The sequence below is a fragment of the Anomaloglossus baeobatrachus genome, chromosome 3, assembly GCF_048569485.1.
Source record: "Anomaloglossus baeobatrachus isolate aAnoBae1 chromosome 3, aAnoBae1.hap1, whole genome shotgun sequence".
Lineage (NCBI taxonomy): Eukaryota > Metazoa > Chordata > Amphibia > Anura > Aromobatidae > Anomaloglossus > Anomaloglossus baeobatrachus.
In genome coordinates this window covers 124171512-124195697 of record NC_134355.1, presented here as the reverse complement: position 1 = coordinate 124195697, position 24186 = coordinate 124171512, and the positions used below count along the sequence as shown (strand labels likewise).

General features: G+C 46.7%; 1 protein-coding gene across 1 annotated transcript in view; it reads left to right on the top strand.

The window, feature by feature from the left end:
• Positions 1-24186, top strand: part of NINL (ninein like) — a 321722-nt gene that overhangs the window by 64253 nt on the left and 233283 nt on the right. Inside the window, exon 2 of the mRNA XM_075339423.1 lies at positions 15458-15651. Coding sequence (XP_075195538.1) covers positions 15469-15651 — 183 coding nt within the window. The 5' untranslated portion in view covers positions 15458-15468. The remainder of the gene's footprint in view (positions 1-15457; positions 15652-24186) is intronic.

Genomic DNA, 24186 nt, shown 5'->3' with positions numbered 1-24186 from the left:
CTGACCATTATGGATCTGAGCCGGGGATATTGGCAGATCCCCCTGACTCGCAAGGCCAGGGAACGCTCTGCCTTTATTACCCCATTTGGACTGTACGAGTCCACGGTGATGCCATTCGGGATGAGGAATGCCCCTGCCACTTTCCAGCGGATGGTCAACACCCTGCTCAAGGGACTTGAAGGGTACGCGGCCGCGTACCTGGATGACATTGCCGTCTTCAGTCCCTCCTGGGAGGACCACCTAGAGCATCTAGCACAGGTGCTCAGGCGGATCCACCGGGCAGGTTTGACCATCAAGCCGGGAAAGTGTCAGCTGGCCATGAGCGAGGTCCAGTACCTCGGTCACCGGGTAGGTGGGAGAACACTGAAGCCCGAGCCTGAGAAAGTGGAAGCCATCGCATCCTGGCCCACCCCCAGGACCAAGAAGCAGGTGATGTCCTTCTTGGGGACCGCTGGGTACTATAGGAGGTTTGTTCCATGCTATAGTAGCCTGGCAAAGCCCTTGACGGACCTCACCAAGAAGAAGCTGCCCTCTGCAGTCGATTGGACAATGGACTGCGAGACAGCCTTCCGGGCCCTAAAGGACGCCCTGTCCAGCCCGCCCGTGCTACAGGCAGCCGACTTCACGCGGCCGTTTGTAGTACAGACCGACGCCAGTGACTTCGGCCTCGGTGCGGTGCTCAGCCAGGTGGACTCTGCGAGCCAAGAGCACCCAGTCTTGTACCTGAGCAGGAAGCTGTTACCGAGGGAAGTTGCCTATTCCACGATGGAGAAGGAGTGCCTGGCCATAGTGTGGGCCCTGCAGCGTCTGCAACCCTATCTATACGGGCGCCACTTCATCGTGGAGACGGACCACAATCCCCTCAGCTGGTTGCACACCGTCTCTGGGACGAATGGGCGATTGTTGCGATGGAGCCTTGCGCTCCAGCAATACAACTTCACCATTCGCCACAAAAGGGGCCGTGACCACGGTAACGCAGACGGGCTGTCCCGACAAGGAGAGGTCGCGGACGGGCGCACGGGGGAACACCGGAGTGTGCTGCCCCCTAGCGCCCTCAAAAGGGGGGAGGTGTGAGGTAAATCCGGAGATATGACGATAAATCATGACATTCAAGTCATGTCAGGAAGCCCTCTCCTGGTGTCACCCCCCCCCTTCCCTTCACACAACTGGTTTAGCAACAAATCCATGGCCATGTCCTGTGATATGGAAATTAGGTGGCTTGAGGACAATGGACACAGGATGACTCCCTGCCGTCACCCTGTAGTAGGAGCTGCTAGCTAGTTAGCAAGGCTATGGAAATAGCCAGACAGAACGACTCCAGTAAAAAATGGTTCATATCTCGCAAGCCATATTTCCGATAAATATGGCAACCATAAAAATGGTGTCTCCGCATGTGGACGATGCCGGCACACCCTTTTTATGGGAGCAGGACATTGGGAAATGCCCCAGGCGTGATATCAGCCAATGGGGAACTGGCAGACAGGTCATGAGTCCCCTCGTTCTGTAGCTAAATTCATAACTGTCACAATGAGAGCGTTGACGTCCGTCTACGACGCTCCCAGGCAAAGTTATGGCCAAAATCCCCTTTTCTGGATAATTCTGATCCATGCAGGGGGAGTGGCAGTGCTTCCCTGTGAGGTCACTAAGGTAGGAGGGGACCTGGATCTGCCCAGGTTGATAACCCTACTTCGGCCATTTTCCAGTGTTCTTCTGCTCGGGGGCCTGGTTGGGAAAGACCTGGAGAGGGAGTTCCTGGAAACCTGGTCTACAGCGCCCCCCTGTGGCCAGACACACAAGGTAACTGATGTAATTGTATACCTGTTTGTAACCCATGCTTTGATTGTAACTGTACTCTGACATATGTATATTCTGTAGATTCCCTATTGTATATATTGTAGTTTCTAGTGTGCTTTAGGCGATTAAATTATATAATTAATCTTGGGCTGTTCTGTTATCTCGATCTTGAATCCCACGTCTGTGTGTTCGGCTAATAGTTACCGTGAAGCGGTTGGTGGCAGCGAGTTGTGCCAAGGATTATTGTGGGGAGGCCAGTGAGATTCGGGAAGATATTATATATTCCGCCCGCGGAGGTCGGGGGAATATATACCTTACTCTCACCGGGGACCCTTCAATAATCGGCATAAGTAGTATAGCGGCCTCCTTGCTTATTGTCGGGCAATTCCATAATTGGCCTGACTATAAGAGGGGCGCTAGAGAGCGCGTCACGTGCTCTGTCTGTCGGTCGGGAGGTATAAAGTAGGGGTGACCCCCACTTGTTACCCCCCGATTGTGACGTACTGGTAGCCAGCGCGGGGGATTTCTGAGTGACCCCCCCGGTGGTTTGTGACATCCCCCACTTATTTTCTTTAAAGTAGCATGTTATTAAGTTTGTGGTTTCTCTATATCAATTTTGGGCATTGCGCTACAGAAAAACTTGCTGACAAAGCGCTATGTAAAAATTCCCTTGAAATAGAAGTTGAATTACAGAGAAAACATTCCCATGTCTTCAGGCCGCAGTCCTCTGTGCAGCGTGTAAAGCACGAGTCTCACGGTAGCGGATCGTCACAACTGAGCCAAGTTTATTAACCCTTTAACAGTTTGCCCTTTTTAGGTCTTTAGGAGTAAACAAAATGTATTTATTTTTTCACTGTCCCATTCCAAGAGCCACAGTATTTATTTGTTGTCGACGTAGCTGAATTGAATTGTTTTTGTTTTCGGGATGAGTTGCATTTGTCAGTGGCAGGATTTTGAGGGCTTATAACATATTACCTAGCTTTTAACTCTATATAGGGAGAAATAGTGAAAAAAATCTCCAAAAACAGAAATTCTGTATTGTTTAAAATTTGCCACTATTCACATGCTGCACAAATAAGATGTAACTTTATCTCGTGGGTCAGCACTATTATAGCAATACAAATTCACATATATTTGTTTTACTGCTTTTGAATAAAAAAATCATTTTGTTTTTGTGTGCCATGTTCTAAGAGCCATCATTTTTTGTCATTAATGTAGGGTATTTTTTTTGTATAACATGTAGTTTTCAGTTTTAGTTATTACTTTTTTTGGAGGTGGAATGTACAAAAAAACTGAAAAATTTTAAAATTTTCTTAGCTTAAAGCACCACTCTGGCATTTTTTTGTTTTGACCACAGAGATGTATCACTGTTGTTTTTTTTTTTTTTTTTCCCCATAGCGTAGAATACTTACCAGCTGCCGTCTTCTGCTCTTAGTGTAGCTTCCCTGAACTCATCAGGGCACTACAAGGTACTGCATCCTGTCAAAGTTGCAGGGCCTACCCCCCAGGGACCTGTAAGACCAGTGCCGGTAACCGCAAAACACACTAAAATCCCAGTTTCCCCCATCCCCAAGAAGTGGTGACAGACTAGAATTGGACCCCATGGATGGAGGTGGTGGAGTGGAGGGGTGGAGCCTATCCTGTCCACTAGACGTAGACAACAACCAGGTGAGAGGGGACAGACCGTTAGACAGTTAGTAAGTGGAAGCGAGAGAACAGACATAACTGCCCTGACACAGGAGTGTAACAGTGACCTGAGGGCCCAGGCATGTGGTTGCCGGTGGAGTACGGCGAAGTTCTCCTGGAAACATAGCACCAACGGGGTACAGAGCCCTAGATCAGGCAAACGCTCAAGGCAGACCTGATAAAATCTGCACAGTGAGGGGACCACCCAGGACCTCACTGACCTTAGAAGTCCGGGGGCACCAGCAGTAACAGGAGAACCAGGGACCGGAACCAAACACCGACCCTACAGGGTTCACACTGCCCGCCATACGGACCAGAGACTGAGAGACAAAGAGGAGGGAACCCCCAGACACTCAAAGACACGGGGACCCACCAACTTGAGAGGTGCAGGGGAAAGAAGCCACCAGGTCACCAACCCGGCACTGGGACTAAGGGAACCAGCGGTGAACACCAGCCTTCGTCCGGGTACCAGTTACCAACTACTGTGAGTAAAGAGAACCAGTTACACTGCAACCCCTTGTGTGGACTACCTTCTTTCTGCGCCTAGCTGAATCGCCTACCCACCTGGGGCCCCGGCCCTACTTGGGCCTGACATACAGGCTGCCGTCAACATCAGCCCCAGCGGAGAGACTATGCAGCGGCGGTTCTATCTCCATAACCGCAACCCGCAAGTGGCATCACGACAAACTTTATTGAACATTCCCCTGTATATAACCCCTTTTAAAGCGACCCCCAGGGTCACGGAACTGTGCAACGGCCACCCAGTGACACATCCCCGTAGTACGCCGCCCGGGAACGAGTACCCCATAGCCCGGGGGCGGTACATTAGCATCACTCCAATTATTTACCACTGGTTGTGACTAGCCAGATTGTTCCAGGGTTTGTTGGGCAAGCTGTCTGTCGCTTCTCAAGGTTATCATAGATTTACGTTGAGAGTTAGTGACTGATAGTTTTGACTTCCAGTCGATTTAAAACCTGCAGTCACAAGATGGCAAAATAGATTTAGAGCATTTTCGGGAAGAGCAGAATATGGCAGCTGGTATGGATAACTTGGTGCATGGAACAGACATTAGTGATACCACACCAGTGAGTGCTATATACACCATTCACTATTCAATATTATTGACATATTACCTTTTTTTCCTATGGAATAATACAATAAGTACATGCTAAATACAGCGAGTAAAATAAGTATTAAAAATGTCACTGTCACAGGAACCGGAACACCAAACCTGGCCCTCAGACTGCGGACCCTACATGTTCCCTCAGCTCAGAGGTGCGCTTGATGGTAGTGAGGTCTGAGTAAACAGCGTGTTCCTAAGTTCTGTCCAAGCCCTGATGTAACTCCCCTCCTTCACTCAAGGGGTGAGCCGGGACCATAAACACAAACCCCCACAACTAACACGAACAGGGGGAAAAGCCAAAAACTCGCACACCCGACAATTATACACAAAGGAGCAACTAAACGTGCACAGAGGGGAAGTTAACAGACAACTGGGAAACTTCCACACCGAACAATAAGCACACCACGGACTGCTGCAGGCAGCGCCAGTGCTGCAGTTCACCAAGTAAGTAGCAGAGAGGGCTCCTCAAGCTGCTTTCACCTCCTGGCCAAGCTTCCAGATGAATGAAAATAACCGGCACCCTCTGTCGGAAGCAGAGGGTATGTATAGGACCTGGGAGTGGTCCAAACTCAGGAGTCATAAGCTGCAGGAAAGCAAACTGACATTAACCCTATCTTCCCCAAAGGAAAGGCAATACATTTAATCAGCAAAGTCTCAAAATAAAGTGAGACTCTAATCCAGAACCTGTAACTAATCTTTACAATAGCGAGACGACCGTGACAGTCACCAATTTTCAAAATAATTATATTTCTAAAGGTGCTATTTACATTCATGGGGTGGTTCACTACTCTGCATTAGTGGCCACATCTCAGTAAAACTGGTAGGAAAGGATTTTTTCTAAATACCTTGTTCATCCAATTCTGCAACTGAGCAGTGCTATTTCAATCTGCTCATCCCAATCAAGTGACGCCCCCCCCCCCTCCCCCCGGGCTCCTTGACCTCTGGAATCCGGTGAAGTCAGGTCAACTTCCAGTTGACCCGACATCACCGCGGCCGGCCCTAGTCTTCCTCAGTAACTGGGCTGTGGGGGGTGTTTCGCACCAGCATGTCGCACCCTCTCTCCTTCGCTGTAGAGTACCACAAGCAGGTGCGATATTGGGCTGTGACGAGCAGCGAAACACCCCCCATAGCCCAGTCACTCAGGAAGGTTGGGTCAACTGTCAACTAGAAGTTAGCGTGACTTCACCGGATCCCAGAGGTCACGGAGCCCGGGGGGGGGTCACTTCATGGGGATGAGCAATAGCGCCACTCTGTAGCAGAATTGACTGAACAAGGTATTTAGAAAAAGCCTTCCCTATCAGTTTTACAGAGAAGTGGCCACTATTGCAGAGTAGTGAACCACCTCTTTAATTTTTCACCAGATGTCACTAACAACCCATCCAATCCACACAGTCAAAGAGATCAAACTATAGATGTCCATAAATTTAGTGATGTATAATAATGAGAAATGACAAAGGGAAAATATTGAACACGCTTACTGAAACTTAATATTTCAAACAATAGCCTTTTGTTGGTGATGATAGCTTCAATACGCCACCTGTATGGAGAAACTAGTCCCGTGCATTGCTCAAGTGTGATTTGTAGCCCATTATTTCATACAAACACTATTTAAATATTACAGGTTCTGTGGGCTCCTTCTGTGAGCCGTAGTTCCATCCATAAAGTTTTCTATTGGATTCAGATCAGATGATTGGCCGGGCCATTTTAGCAGCGTTATTTTCTTTCTCTGAAACCAATCGAGAGTTTCCTGGGCTGTGTTTGGGATCATTGTCTTAACGTGTCCGCCCTTGTTTTCTCTTCATCATCCTGGTAGATGGTAGCAGATTTTTATCAAGAATTCATCCATTCATTCTTGTTCAATTATAAGAAATTTGCCTGTGCTAATGTTATGCACATACACATAATCCAACACATATAAAGGAAAAGAAAAGCCCTTCTCACTGCTGGCGCTCCTGCACCCTACTGGTTCCTCTACAGACTAGAATTCTTGGCTGCTCAGCACCCTAAAGGCCCCTTTACACACTGCAACATCGCAAACGACATCGCTGTAACGTCACCGGTTTTGTGACGTAATAGCGACCTCCCCAGCGACATTGCAGTGTGTGAAACACATCAGTGACCTGGCCCCTGCTGTGAAGTTGCTGATCGCTACAAATCGTTCAGGACCATTCTTTGGTCCTTTGTTTCCCGCTGTGCAGCATGATCGCTAGAAAGTTTCAGTGTGTAAAGCTGGGTTTACACACTGCAACATCTCAAACGACATCGCTGTAACGTCACCGGTTTTGTGACGCAATAGCGATGTTGTTTGCGATGTTGCAGTGTGTGAAACACATCAGCGACCCGGCCCCTGCTGTGAAGTTGCTGATCGCTACAAATCGTTCAGGACCATTCCTAGGTCCTTTATTTCCCGCTGTGCAGCATGCATCGCTACAAAGTTTCAGTGTGTGAAAGACTTTGCAGCGACTTTGTTAGCAACTTCCCTTTCAAAAAGCTGCTTATCAACGTCCCCAACAACCAGCTAGGTCGCTCTGCAGGTCCGGATCGCTGTTGCGTTGTTGGCCAGGTTTGCCTGTTTGACAGCTCACCAGCAACTCAACAGAGACTTAGGGAGGTCGCTGTTATGTCACAAAACCGGTGACGTTACAGCGATGTCCTTTGCGATGTTGCAGTGTGTAAACCCAGCTTTAAGGGGACTTTACAGCGACTTTGTTAGCGACTTCCCTTTTTAAAAAGCTGCTTTACAACGTCCCCAATGACTAGCTAGGTCGTTCTGCAGGTCCGGATCGCTGTTGCGTCGTTGGCCAGGTTTGCCTGTTTGACAGCTCACCAGCGACTCACCAGAGACTTTGTAGCGATCCCGGCCATGTTGGGATCGCTGGTGGGATCGCTGAAAGTCTGTGTGTAAAGTGGCTTTTATGGCTCAAGCACAGACTGGAATATTCCTAGCTGTACATCTAGAAAGTCACAACTCAGACCTGGCAGCCTGAAATGCTGACTGTTGTTTCACATACCTCCTGAGAAGTTAAAATGGAGTTTAAGCACTACAAAGATAATTCAGGCGTGCAGAGATAAGGCCCCTTTACACACTGAGACTTTCTAGCAATCCCACCAGCGATCCTGACCTGGCCGGGATCGCTGGAAAGTCTTTGGTGAGCTGTCAAACAGGCAAACCTGGCCAACGACGCAGCAGCGATACGGACCTGCAGAACGACCCTCGACCTGGTCGTTGGGGACTTATCAAAGCAGCTATTTGAAAGGGAAGTCGGTAACGAAGTCGTTGTAACGGTGTCAAACACAACGATGCTTGCTGCGCAGCGGGAAACAAATGACCAAAAAATGTTCCTGAGAGATGTGTAGCGATCAGCAACCTCACAGCGGGGGCCAGATCGCTGATGCGTGTCACACACTGCAATGTCGCTGGGGAGGTCGCTATTATGTCACAAAACCGGTGACGTTACAGCGGTATTGCTAGCGATGTTGCAGTGTGTAAAGGGGCCTATAGACAGCTACCCAAAGTGAGGAAACATAAAATACATGCACAAATGGACAAAGGGGAAATAATAAATGCAATCAAGGGTAAACTCCTAACCTTGCAGAAAACAAAAGATAGGTGTAGGAGAAGCAAAAGAGAATACACAGAGAAAATGACACTGGTCTTTCTTAAATCCCTTAGCTGCAGGGCTGGAACTCCTTAGCAGTGATCCACATAGAAATATAGTCAGCAGAGAATGGTTGGAATAGGAGCGCATAAATAGCCCCAATAGGATGTGATAGGACAGAGACAAATAAGGAAGTGAGAACACTTGTAACCAAAAACCAAAGAAATTGAAGCAAAGGTAAAAAGACACTCCGCATTTGGACAAGGACTAACTACGCAGTGGCTCAGGATGGAATTAAAATAACCGCACAGCACAAGGGCTCTGAGCCATGACAGCTATATGCAGGGCCGGATTAAGGTTGGTGGGGGCCCCTGGGCAGAAAATCTGGTGGGGGCCCCATAACGTTAACATTTTTAGCCATAACAGTAGAGCGCGAACCGTAGCATTTAGATATAAATCCAATGAACATTTATCTTATCCTGTTCTGCCACATTCAGATTTATAGCACTACAATACAGATACAGTCCAGGATCACTCACATCCGTCACTTATACACAGAAAGTAGAGTTAGGCTATGTGCGCACGTTGCGTTTGTCTCTGCAGAAATTTCTGCAGCAATTTGAACAGCACACATGCGCTTCAAATCGCTACAGAAAGAGTCCGTAATGAAAAGCCAATTTCATGCGCTCTGAGTGCAGCCCCTCCCATAGACAGAGCAGGGGCTGCATCCAAAGCACATGAAAGAAGTGACACGTCACTTCTTAGAGCGCAGCGCTTCAGGCAGCAGCCGAATCGCTGCGCTCTAATACACCACGTGCACACGGCTCCTGCATAATCTTCATAGATTGTGCTGGGGACGCAGGACGCATGCAGTTACGCTGAGGTGCAGATCGCAGCGTAACTGCATGCAAATACGCAACGTGCGTACAGAACCTTACTCACATACTTTTTATTGATCCCAATGTTAAGGCAGCCAGGGCCGGCTCCAGGTTTTTGTGGCCTCCGGGTGAAAGAGTCTCAGTGGGCCCCATCCACACACAGACACACACATACACATACAGGCATACGTATATATACATATTTGAAGACAAATTCAGAAAAATACACATAAACAGACAAATAAATGCACAGTCATATACACTGACATACATGCAGACACAGACGCATTAGGGCTCGTGCGCACGTTGCGTAATTCCATGCATTTACACTGCGTATAGCACTACAGTGTAAATGCATGCGTCCTGCGTCCCCAGCACAATCTATGTAGATTGTGCATGAGACGTGCGCACGTTGCTTTTATGAACGCAGCGATTTGGGTGCTAAAATGTTGACCCAAATCTGTGAGTTCATAAAATGAGCATGTTAATTATTCCGTGTGCTATGGATGCAGCTCCCACTCTGTCTATGGTGGGGGCAGCAGCCAGAGCGCATGAAATCGGCATTTTTTGTAAAGAAAAACTGCATCCATTATACAGTGTTTCTGCAGCGATTTGACGCGCACATGTGCTGTCAAATCGCTGCAGAATATTCAGCAGTTACGTGTGCATGAGCCTTTACAGGTTTTAATATGGGGAAATCGCCAGCAGCCTCACTCACCTCTCCCGCTTGTTTCCGTCTAGCTCCTTTAGGACATGTGGCTGTGTTTCACGATGGCTGTCACGAACAGACATGACTGCATACTGACAGCACTGCTGTATATACATCACAGGAGGGGCTGGGGGCTACAATATATACATTACAGAAGGGGCAGGGGGCATAGACGTTACTGGAGTGGCAAACAGCTCTGGTGGTGTACTCATTACTGGGATAGGTGACATAGCGCTCTGGGGGACCCATATAGTTCTGGGGTGCTGCACAGACTGATTCTTACACACACAGCTCTGACACACACACATACAGCTCTGACACACACACACACAGCTCTGACACACACACACAGCTCTGACACACACACACAGCTCTGACACACACACAGCTCTGACACACACACACAGCTCTGACACACACACACACACAGCTCTGACACACACACACACACACACACAGCTCTGACATACACACAGCTCTGACACACACACACACACAGCTCTGACACACACACGTCTCTGACACACACACATCTCTGACACACACATCTCTGACACACATACACACACACAGCTCTGACACACACACAGCTCTGACACACACACATCTCTGACACACACACATCTCTGACACACACACACACACATCTCTGACACACATACAGCTCTGACACACACACACACACACATACACACACACAGCTCTGACACACACACACATACACACACACACAGCTCTGACACACACACACGTCTCTGACACACACACGTCTCTGACACACACACGTCTCTGACACACACACATCTCTGACACACATACACACACAGCTCTGACACACACAGCTCTGACACACACACGTCTCTGACACACACACATCTCTGACACACACACATCTCTGACACACACACATCTCTGACACACATACAGCTCTGACACACACACACACACAGCTCTGACACACACACACAGCTCTGACACACACACACAGCTCTGACACACACACACAGCTCTGACACACACACAGCTCTGACACACACACACAGCTCTGACACACACACACAGCTCTGACACACACACACGTCTCTGACACACACACGTCTCTGACACACACACATCTCTGACACACACACATCTCTGACACACACACACACACACACACACACACACACAGCTCTGACACACACACATACACACACACAGCTCTGACACACACACAGCTCTGACACACACACAGCTCTGACCCACACACAGCTCTGACACACACACACGTCTCTGACACACACACATCTCTAACACACATACACACACAGCTCTGACACACACACACAGCTCTGACACACACACGTCTCTGACACACACACATCTCTGACACACACACATCTCTGACACACATACACACACACACAGCTCTGACACACACACACAGCTCTGACACACACACACAGCTCTGACACACACAGCTCTGACACACACAGCTCTGACACACACACACAGCTCTGACACACACACACAGCTCTGACACACACAGCTCTGACACACACACACAGCTCTGACACACACACACACAGCTCTGACACACACAGAGCTCTGACACACACACACAGTTCTGACACACACAATGCACCCACCCATCACCCCCCCCCCCCACACACACACACAATGCACCCCCCTTTAACGCCTACACACACACACACACAATGCACCCCCCCATCACCCCTACACACACACACAAAATGCACCCCCCATCACCCCCTACACACACACACAAACACACAATGCATCCCCAATCACCCCCTACAAACACACACACACAATGCACCCCCCATCACCCCCTACACACACAATGCACCCATCACCCCCTACAAACACACACACACACAATGCACTCCCCATCACCCCCTACACACACACACACACACAGACTCAAATACAATGCACCCACCATTCCTCCCTACACACACACAAATACAATGCACCCCCCCATAACTCCCCCCACACAAAACACACATACAATGCACCCACCCATCACCCCCTACACACACACACACACACACACACACACACACACACACACACACACACACACACACACACACACAATGCACCCACCCATCACCCCCCACACACACAAAATGCATCTCCCCATCACCCCCCACACACAATGCATCCCCCCATCACCCCCCCCCACACACACAATGCACCCCCCATCACCTCTACACACACACACACACACACACACACACAATGCACCCCCCCATTACCCCTCCCCCCACACACAATACAATGCAACCCTCATCACCCCCTACACACACAAATCACACTGCCCCATCCCTACACACTCCTGCCTCCCCCCTCCCCCCTCGGAATACAGTACTCCTCCTCTGCCTGCCACAAAGCTGTGTTCCACTTCCTTCACAGATGTTCCCCGTTCTGTGTCCTCAGCCCCTCCCCACTCATCATCATTAATTAAACCTGTCTCTTCGGCTCCTTCATGGAGCGCTTACCATCTGATGTCCCGTGTGCCGGCGCCCGCAGCACTGTGATGACGTCAGCAAGGTGCTGATCTCATCACGTTGCTGCACGTCGGGGGCGGGGCCCAGTCCCGGCGCGCTGTTCAAATGTATTTACGTCTGAAAGACGCAAATACATTTGAATAGGAAGAAGGACGAAGCTGCGAGCACCGGCTCCGCTGCGCTCCTCTGCATTGTGTGCATGCCGGACACACAGCAGAGCCGGCACAGCACAGCGCTGCCTCCTGCTCCTGCTGCATGCTAGTGTGTCGGGCCTGCAGGTGCCCCCCGCCCCTCGCTGGGTACGCCCATGACGGCCGCAGCACATAGGAAGCTCATTGGCACACCTCTGACCCCGCAAGCACTGGTACTTCCGGGGTCATTCAGCGTCCTGTGCCCGCAGTTTGTTTTTGCGTCTTAAAGACGCAGATACAAATAAATGCCGATGCACCGCCCCACTCCCCCCCCCCCCCACTCCCCACCCCTCCTCCGAAAACACAGCTGATTTATTAGACTGTCTTTACGGAGGGGGAGAGGGTGTGAAGAAAAAAAAAATGCTGACAAGTATGGCCCTGGTGGTGGGGGCCCCCTTAGAAGCTCTTTTGGTGGGGGCCCCTGGGCTGGAGCCCCGCCTGCCCCGCCTATAATCCGGCCCTGGCTATATGTGGGAAAAACAAACCATCTTACCACGTCAAAGTGACAGGGCGGATACTCCCTTACTTACGTAGCGCTCACTAAGATACAAATTAGGCACACTGAATACAGTTTGATGGTAAAACAATAATGTAACAATTTATTAAGATTACATCGGGATAATGTTCAATTATTGAATGGCAGAAGCAATATTACCCTGTTCTATTGATTCAATTAATATAAATCACAGTCTATAGAGAAATAAGCATCAATACGTTCCCAAGTATTGTAGCATCACTTCTCAACCGGAGAAGGAAAATACTTTGGTATCTGCATCACAGGAGTGCGTCCACTAGTGCTTTCTGAAAAGTTTCCCCTGACTCACTGACCCAGCCCCCGCATTTTATACTCATAACTACGTATCTCTTTGTCGCAGCTACGCAGTAGAATTAAACTACATCATTGTTATATAACAGATCAGGCTTGTAGCTGCGCAGTTACTACTTCTGGCTCGTGCTTTCCACATGGAGACATGCGCAGTATGTTATTTTTTAAGGCAATATTCCTCGTGATCATGGTATGGTCTTCAAAAGTTTCTTGAGGTTAGATTTTCTGCTACTTGACTCTAGGAAACATGACCTCCATAATCACTATCTATTTGACTGGATACCTATCTAGAGTCCAGTCACACACACACACACATACGTATCACACAGCACCGTACCATGATATTCCCACCTCCAAACTTCACTGTTGGTATGGTGTTTTTGAGGTGATAAGTAGTGCTTTATTGCCTTTCTAGACCTATACATTTTATTAATTTTTTTTCACAGATGGAGTTGTGTGAGAACATATGTTTTTTTTCATGACAATATATATAGTTTTCTCTGATGCTTATTTTGGATAGAAGCCATTAATTGATAACTTTTTATTTAATTTTTTTCTGAGGCTGGATAAGCAAAAACTGACAATTTTGATTGATGATTTATTTTATTTTTTTGTATTATTCTCTCAATGTTCACTGTGCAAGATTAATTTTTTTTTCTTTTTATGCATCGTGTTGAGAGCCATAACTTTTTTTTTTTTTTTTTTTTATTTTATTTACAGTGCTGCATGAGTTTTTATGTTTGGCAAAACCTGGGATAGCGCAGCAGGGGTGTTGATGGGGTGTAAGTGAACGTTTTCCCTCTGTCAAACTCCTCATGGGCCACTGGCACTATTGACACCAATCTATGAGGGGTTAGGCTATGTGCGCATGCTGCAGTTTTGTTTCTTCACCAAAAAACACACCCTTTGGCCGAAAAACACATCAAAAAACGCAGCGTGTGCACAGGGCCTTAAACTGCTGGATCAGCAAATACTCTAGTTTTGTCAGTTATAACTGATCGCTCGTTGGTCAAGATGATGAATTTTGGGGAGAATAAAAATCCCTCCCCACCCCCTCAGTGTTGTAAGTAGTTTTCCTTTTCCATTGAAGTTTTACAGATTAAACTGATAAATTGTGCTCATAGTGTGAGTAAAGGGCACTTTACATGCAGTGATATTGCTATCGATATCGCTAGCGAGCGTATCCACCCCCGTCAGTTGTGCGTCACGGGCAAATCGCTGCCCGTTGCGCACAACATCGCTAACACCCGTCAGACTACTTACCAGCCTAGCGACGTCGCTGTGGCCGGCGAACCGCCTCCTTTCTAAGGGGGCGGTTCATACGGCGCCACAAAGCGGGCGCCCAATAGAAGCGGAGGGGCGGAGATAAGCTGGACGAACATCCCGCCCACCTGCTTCCTTCCTCATTGCGGGCGGCCGCAGGTAAGGAGATGTTCCTCGTTCCTGCGGTGTCACACGTAGCAATGTGTGCTTCCGCAGAAACGACGAACAACATTGTACCTGCAGCAGCAACGATAATTAGGAATGGAACAACGCATTAACTATCAACGATTAGGTAAGTAATTTTGATCGTCGTTCCTGCGTTTCACACGCAACGACGTCGCTAACGAGGCCGGATGTGCTTCACGAATTCCGTGACCCCAATGACCTCTCGTTAGCAATGTCTTTGCGTGTAAAGCGGCCTTACCGGTCATGCAGCCATGAAAGCCTTACTTTTGGGACTACTATAGCTTGCATGTCACTACACAACTCTTTTCGTGGAATATCTTGCCTCATTTAATGTTTTCAAAAGATTTTATGTATCAAAGCAAAGGCAAAAATGTCTTTAAATTATAAATTATTGTCCTTACAGGTGCAAGTAGCTGTCTGCTCTTTACAGGTCATTCATTGCGCTCATAAAACGCTGGTGTCTCAAAACTAGTTCTTCTCTGGTCCAAGGAACAATGTGTATACAATAGCTACTCTATTTTAAATTCTAAGGTATCCAAAGCATTTCCTTTGGTAACACTTTTCTCAGGTTGTGGTTGTTAGTGTTGAGCGGACCCGCGCGGTTTCAGGCAGGGTCCGATCCGCTCAACTCTAGTGGTTTTATATCAGGATCCCACTTGTAACCATTATCAATAAATATTTTTTACAGTTTGCTATGGGATGGAACAGGAAGATGAAAACAAATACGTGTCCCAGCTTCAAGAGGTTTTCAGCAGCTGTGACACAACGGGCACTGGATACTTGGACAAAGATGAGCTGACAGACCTTTGTCATAAGCTCCATCTAGACACTCAGCTCCCTCTTCTTCTGCAAACCCTTCTAGGAAATGATTTGCTGGCCAGGGTAAGTCTTCTCTCTGTAAATACACTAAGCAATTTTTCACTTATGCGCTTTTATTTCTCCCTCCACTTTGCTCCAGGAGCTGTAACTTTTATTGAAGGCTTGCTTCTTGTCAAACAAATTGTAATTTGGAATGACACCATTGATTTAATATATAGAATGCTGAAAAAAGTTCCAAGTGCAGTTGAAGTGAAGAAAAACTGAAAAAATTGCTCTTTTAAAAAAAACAAACAAAAAAGCAATTTATTTTGCAGTAAAAATGAGCTGGTAACTTGGTTAGACAAATTGAGAGCCATACCTTCTACATACTGCCCACATGCTGCCAGCCATAAGCAGAACACTTCCAAGGGTTGGAATCCATGATAAAAATATATTTTAGAGGTATAACGGGCGCTGCAGGTAACAGGGAGCCAAGATGTGTAAAAATATCAAAATTTATTGGGCACAATGCGTTTCCAGGACATCAGTCCTCTTCATCAGGTGCTAATAAACTGTCCTTACAAGTATCTTTTTATATGTTGAACAATACATCATTAATTAAACATAATTAAAACAATTAATACATCATTAATTCAACATAATTAAAACAATTGGTAACAACAAATGATCAATTACTCAATCCTAAAACAGCAATATAAAAATAAAAACACCAAGAAAGCCGATTCATTCTACAATCTACATACAAATAAATATATATATTACTTGTATTCTTCATTAGTTATAAAATCATAATACAAAAAATTGCCCTATATGATAATATTAATTTGACAATAGAAATGTTATATAAAATTCATTATTTTTTAATGCTAATCCCAGATACAGTTTGGTTATAAACATAATCTACATACATTCAAGGAGCATTTGCGCTGATTTTTGAATATTTGAACTATAAACAAAATTCTCATTTAACAAGATCGCAAATTAATGCTGTATCATCAAGGGCCATTTTACTTGTTTGTAGTTCAAACCAGTAAAATGGTCCTTGATGATACATCTAGATTGAGTTTATAAATATTACTAGATTATGTCTGTGTTTGAAATTCAAAAATAATGAATCTTCTATATCATTTCTATTATTACATGAATATTATTATATGGCGCAATTTTCGTTTAATATTTCTTTATTATTTCAAAAGTTTTCATATAACAGAAGATAAGAAATGTATAAGGGTCTTTCATGTTACCCAATGTTACAGCATATGAAGATTATAAAATAACCTATGTCTTTAAGTCTCGTAAAACGTATGGTACTATGAAATGTATCGCAAATCATGTGGAAGGTAAAATCTGTATAACATCCTATAGAACATCTTAATTTTAACATGTAATAATCTTCTATCTTTATATTTATTCCGTGTAAAGTGTTAAAGGCAACTTTCTTCTGTATAGTCTGGTTCAATAGGTATGAAAACATGACCCTATGTATATCAATTAGGTGAGAAAGAGATATAGAGAGAGGGAGAGAAAGATAGGTAGAGAAAAAGGGAAGGAGGGGAAGACATGAGGAAATGGGGGGGAGGAGGAGAAGGTCTGTATTGTGATGCCGCCCAACTTCTGTGTCCGGGAGCCCATCCCGGCTTCTTGAATATTTATTGTGATAGAGCGCCTGTGAGTAACCAGGTTTGAAATTGCTGTGTTTCTCTATACTGAAGCCACGGGTACCAAACCGAGAAACACAAGGAGTCTTTCCCTTCGTCAAACGCTCTCAACTCCTCCAGACGCCGCAGGCCATCCATAGCCTCTACCCAGTCTGCTCTCCTCAATGTACAGGGGGATCTCCAATGCCTCGGTATGATTTGCCTCATTGAAATCATAAAGTACGAGAGCAAGCCTTTCTTCGCCTTGGAGACTGCCCCTGTATACATTGATAAGAGGGCCACTTCCGGTGAGGTTGTCACTTCCGTGTGATGTAAATGGTTATAGAGAGCAAAGACATCTTTCCAAAGACCCTGTATCCCTGGGCAGGTCCACCAGATATGTAGCATTGTGCCCACTGAGGTCTTGCACCTCCAACAGGCGTCAGATACCTCTGGGAACATTTTATGTAGTCTGGCGGGTGTCCTATACCACCGTGAGAGTATTTTATAATTGAGTTCCTGCATTCTACAAGAAATGGTGGATTTATGTGTTAGGTTAAATGACTTACACCATTGTGCCTTGGGAAAAGTCTGGCACAATTCTGTTTGCCAATGTCTAACGTAGTCAGGCAAGTCGTCTCCTCCATCCCCCTCGGGCACTGCTATGTTGTAGATTATTGAGACTATGTGAGGGGGTGTTTCTCTAAGGAAGCATAGTTTTTCAAATGGAGTCAGATCCTTATGTATCTCAGATCCCGGAGCCAGAGAATCTATGAAACTACGTAGTTGTAGATATTGGAACCAGTAGCCTGGTTCCCGTGGCCGGTCTCCAAGCAGGGATATCAGTGGTTTGCATCCCTGTTGGGTAATTTCGTCTTTAACTCGTGGAATCCTTCCCATTGGCGTTGAAATCAGTCTGGGATGAGGTTCGTGAAACCAGCATTGAAACGCGGGGTTGCCCACCAGAGGCGTCATAGGACCCGGTTCTCCTGTCAATCTATATCGTCTATTGGCTGTCCTCCACGCTGTAGCCAGGGACAAGAGGATCGGGGAAACTCCCAGGGTCCCAAGGTTAGATGACAACCAGAAGATTCCGTGTGCCATATTCGGGCATAGGTCACATTCAATCTCCACCCACAATTTTCTGTCTTTACTGTGCAGGAGATCCAATATGCAACCACCCACCGCTGCTGCGTGATAAGCTTTAAGATCCGGGAGCCCCGCCCCTCCGTCCCAGCGAGATTTAATCAGCATTGAGTATTTCAGTCGGGGTTTGGTGCCACGCCATATAAAATTGCTGATCATCTTCTTTAACTTGAGGAAGACATTTTCTCCTAGGTTCAGTGGGATAGTTTGAAACAGGTATAGTATTTTAGGTAGGACATCCATTTTAATTGTATTGACCCTGCCGAACCAGGAAATGGGGCGGTTATGCCATGCTATGAGGTCTTTGTGGATATTTTTTAAAAGGTCTGGGAAATTGTAATTATATAGATCTTGGTGGTTGGGAGAAACCCTAATCCCCAGATATTTAATGTAATTGCTGGCCCACTTAAAGGGGAAGGCGGGTTTGAGAGTATTCTCTTCTACGGATGGTAGCGATACATTTAAGATCTCTGTTTTTTGTAGGTTTACTTTAAAATTGGAGAGTCTGCCAAAGATCTCAAACTCCTGCAGTATGTTGGGCAAACTAGTCTTCGGCTGTGTCACATATATCAAGAGATCGTCCGCAAATAGTGCTAATTTATGAGATGTTTGTCCTATCTGTATCCCTTTTATCGAAGGGTTTTCCCTGAGTGCATTTGCTAGGGATTCCATTACCAGGATGTATAGGTATGGCGATAGGGGGCATCCCTGTCTGGTACCGTTTCTAATATTAAATGGAGCTGACAGGCGTCCGTTCACGCCCACTTGTGCCGTTGGTTCGTGATATAATGCTTTTATCCATTGTAGTAAGCGCGAACGGACGCCGATTGCCTGCATCGTGGCTTCTAAAAAAAAACAATGGACTCTGTCAAATGCCTTTTCAGCATCTACTGTCAAGAGGCACATTGGGATTTGACGCTGACGTGCCTGGGCCACTAGGGACAGGGTTCTAATAGTGTTGTCCCGTGCCTCCCTCCCTGGGACAAATCCCACCTGGTCTTTGTGGATTAGTTTGGGTATGAGGGGGCCTAGTCTCAGGGCTATCATTTTAGAGTACAATTTAATATCCACATTTATTAGTGAGATAGGTCTGTAATTAGAGCAGGTCAGTGGGTCCCTGCCAGGCTTGGGGATTACAGTTATTCGGGCTTGGAGTGTCTGTTTAGGGAACTGGCATGTGTTGGTTATGGAATTGAAGGCTTTCAGCATTATAGGGCTGCAGGCCCCTCCACATATTTTGTAAAACCGGGGGGTGAACCCATCAGGACCAGGGCTTTTACCCACTTTAAGGGTTTTAATGGCATCGCATAGCTCTGTGTCTGAGAAATCCTCGTCTATGTCTTCAGCTACCGCATCTTCAAGGGGGTCTGGGGCATATTTGTTTAAGTATTCCCAAATGTCGTGATGTCTCGCATCAGGTGATTGGGTATGTGGGGATGGGATGTTATAAAGTTTTGTATAGTAGTTTCTGAATTCTTCTAATATGTCAGGGGTGGAATGTATCTGGGTACCTGTCTGTGAGTTTAACGCTAATATTGGGGTTTGTGCCTGTCTGGGGTGAAGGGTCCTGGCTAACAATCGTCCACTTTTATCTCCAAACTCAAAGATATTCCTACGAAATTTATCTCTGATACACAGTGATTTTCGGTCAAGGATAGATAATATTTGGTGGCGGATAGTACAAATTTCCGTTTTAATGGTGTCACTGGATTTGGTTTTGTTTATCGTTTCTTTATGGCCTAGTTGTTCTAACAGTTCTTTTAGTTCCCTTGCACTTTCTTTTTTAATTCTGGATCCATGGGATATGCAGACCCCCCTGATCATACATTTCAACGCTTCCCATTTGACCGGGGCAGGTGTGGGATCTGCCATATGATCTATTTTGAAGTTTGCAATGGTTTTATGAATATCCTCCAGGCATTGCTCATTCTTGAGCAGGTTGTCGTTCAGTCTCCATGTGTGTCCCACCCCCCCCATATCTCTCACCCCAATTTCCCCATATACTGGTGCGTGGTCCGACCAGAGAAAAACATCCATTGAACAACCCGGGGATTTGTCTAGCAGGTCGTGGGATATGAAAATGTGGTCTAGTCTGGTGTAGCTATTATGAACTGTGGAATGAAAACTGTAGTCTCTGACTCCGGGATGTAAGACCCTCCAAAGATCGACTAGTTTAAGGGATGTTAGTTCTCGTTTTAATCTGCGTAGTGCCGAGGAAGGGATTGCAGACCTACCAGAGGACGAATCCATGGCTGGATCCAGCACAAGGTTGAAGTCTCCTCCCAAGATGATACAGGTGCCACCCGCAAACTCTGCCAGCTTCTCCAGAGTCTCCACTCCAAAGGATACCTGGTCCTGATTTGGGAAATAGATGTTAGCGATTGTATAAGTATTATTCAGGAAAGATATTTTAAGAAATAGCCAGCGTCCCTCCGGGCTAGTGAGCGTGTCGAGAACTGTTGGCTGGAATGTCTTGTGAAAAGCAATGGAAACCCCACATGCCTTCTTGTTGGGGTGTGGGCCATGGAACCATGTCGGGTAATTCTTGGTTTTACAGTTGGGAGTGTTGGAGGCTATGAAGTGTGTCTCTTGAAATAGGGCTATTTTAACTCCCTTCCTGTGCAGGCGATATAGGATCTGACTTCTCTTTTCGGGTTTATTTAAGCCTTTAGTATTGTAAGTGCAAAAGGTGAGGTGCGACATCACAGAAAAGGGTAGGCAGGGTATAGGGAAAACCAAGGAGAGAAGAGAGAGAGCAGAGATAAGATAGTGGTGAAAGGTAAAATTAGATAAGCTAAGTAGGACTAGGGTGCCTACTGATCTTAGGTATCTACTGGTAGACTATTGTCTAATGTGGCACTCTGCCACGTCCCTAATAGAGGTGCGGGAAAGCCTACGGTCTTTCAGGAACTCCCCTCTGCGGCGAACGCCCACAAGTAATATGAATAACAATCAACGTATACAGTCTAGTAGTGATTAATCACTTTTCCATTCCCCACCCCCACACCCCCAATTACTTGGTGTGTTTTGGGTATGGATCGCACATCGGCAGGAGAACACGAGGCTATCAACTCAATATAACATGCCATTAAACCAGAGCTCAGTATCAGATCCAGATGTAAAGAATGAAAGGGGGAGCAACAGATTGAGTGAGACAATACAAAAAAAAATATGAAGTGGTGTAGGGCAAAGGACCAGGGGGGAGGACGTGGGGAGAAGTGGGAGGACGGAGTGTAGGAGGCGTATGGAGGGGTGTATGTAGAGAGCATGTCTAAGAGGGGAGGAGAGGAAGGGGGTAGAAATTAGTGTAGGGCATGTGTCCTTTGTAAGTATGTGTGCTGGGGAGGGAAGATGGGTTGAGTAGAGTTAGTTTGTAGGAAGTAGTGCGCTCATAGAAGGTGTGTGAAGAGGAAGACGCAAGGTGGGAATGATACGAAGGAAGAGGTATAAGGGGAGGGGAGAGGGGGCGAGTGGAGGGGAGTAGGGAGAGAGAGAAGGAAAGAGAAGAAAAGAAGAAAAAAAAAAAAAAAGGGGGGGGACTAGGAAAGTAAGCGTGAGGAGAGAAGATACTGATACATGACGCTCTATGAACAGGTAAGCAGTCCAATACAATCAATTTATATCTCGCCTCCTGGTTTTCCAAGAAGTTTTTGTCCTTTTCTTTGGATGGTCAGCGATATTCAGCGGTGTATATCACGGGGGGATCCTCCACCCCTTCTCTTCTGGACTTGTCGCCAGTGCTCTCTTGGTGGTAAGGGTGCAGGGCCTCCCGGGGTTGGCCAATCTGGCAGGCTGATCATAGGCAGTTCAAAAGTCCCTAGGAAGTTGGGGAGGTCTCCCAAGGACCGGAAGACCGCCGACTTCCCATTTTTCTTTGCTGTGAGTTGGAACGGATATCCCCAGCGATATGGAACATCCTTATCTTTGAGGGATTGGAGTAGTGGTCTTAAGGCCTTGCGTAGTTGCAGTGTCCTCCGTGCTAGGTCTGGTAGGACAATCAGAGGTGTCCCTTTATATGTACCCGCTCCTTTCTCTCTGCATCTTTGTAGTATGGCCTCCTTTTCTTTATAGAAGTGGACCCGACATATCACATCTCTTGGTCTGGCCGGATCAGGAGATTTGGGGCCTAGGGATCTGTGGATGCGGTCCAGTTCTATGCCTTGTTCTGGGTCACGTTGGAGGAGACGGGTAAAGAATTTTTGTGCCCATTCATCCAGCTGTGGTGGTGCCACTGCTTCTGTGAGGCCTCTAATCCTTAAGTTATTACGGCGATGTCTGTTTTCAATATCGTCTAAGTGGGTCAGAATGTCCTGTATCTGGGCCGTGTGCTCTGATAGGACTTGTTGATGTGATTCTATATGGGAAAATACCTGTTCCTGCACCTCTTCTGTAGCTGCTACACGCTGGCCAATTTGTTTGATCTCTGACTGTATAGCAGCCATGTCTTGCTTATGGGATTCCCTCAATTTCCCCAGCAAAGAGTCCATTTCCTGCCTGGTTGGAATTGATCTGATATGTGCTTTCCAATCCCAATCTTCTTCTTGCTCCTGTGTCTGGTCTGATTTATTCTTATCTCCCTTGTTTCTGCGGGTGGAGGTGGGGGATCTTTGTTCTTTAGGTGATGTGTGCTGTTGTTGTGGTATTACAGGCTCCTCTCCGGGTGTCACAGATCTGCTTCCCATGGCTGCTGGGGTCTGCTGTATCACAGAGCTGGGGCCCTGCTCTGCCTGCAGTTCATCTGGCAGTCGCTTTTGTGGCTGGGACAGGGGGTTTTCAACACTCCCTTCTGTAGTGTCCTGCTGTGCCTTATCTATGTTTATAGCTGAGCTGGCTGCTGTTATGTGAGGAGACAGTGAGGTCGCTCCACTGCATGTTTGCTGAGCGTTATCTCCTGCCTCAGTGTCTGCCAGCGCCATGTCGGAGAGAGCAGAGGTATCAGGCTGGGAGGCTGAGGTCCCGAAAAAGCGGGTGATATCTGTACCTTCCCCCTCTGGAGTCTGTACACTCGTCGCCCGTCCTCTCCTGCGTGCCATTACTGATCCTGGACCCAGTGAGTGCCTTTGAAGTGTGAGAATTCACCACTGGTGTGTGGGAGCTCCTTCTTACAGCATCTCAGTGTGCCATCGGCTAGCTCCGCCCCCCCATATGGCGCAATTTTAACATAGAAAATTTCCAACAGCATTAATTTGTGATCTTGTTATATGAGAATTTTGTTTATAGTTCAAATATTCAAAAGTCAGCACAAATGCTCCTTGATAATGTATGTAGATTATGTTTATAACCAAATCTGTATCTGGGATTAGCATTAAAAAAAATAATGAATTTTATATAACATTTCTATTGTCAGATTAATCTAATATATGAAGCTCAGTGTGTGTGTGTGTATGTGTGTGTGTGTGTGTGTGTGTGTGTGTGTGTGTGTGTACGTCCGCTAAAGGAATTTGCACCGTCGCATTTACAATCACGAAATTTTGCACAGACACCCCATGTGACTCAGGGAACGTCATAGACTGTTTTGACGGGAAAATTTAACCCCGCGCTTTACAGTTACTCTCCAAAATCCTGCCTCCATTAAACTGAATGGAGGTGGGAGCTACAGGCTATTAATAGCAACTGTCAGTGGTTGCTATAAGAACAAAATAAACTGTTAGTATAACAAGCTTATGTGTGAGGTAATATGATGTCGGCGGGGATACAAAAAAAAGACAGACAGACAGACCGAGACAGGCAGGCAAAGAGACAGATGGGGACAGACACAGACACAGACTGGGACAGAGACAGAGAGAGAGACAGACACAGAGATTTAGACAGACAC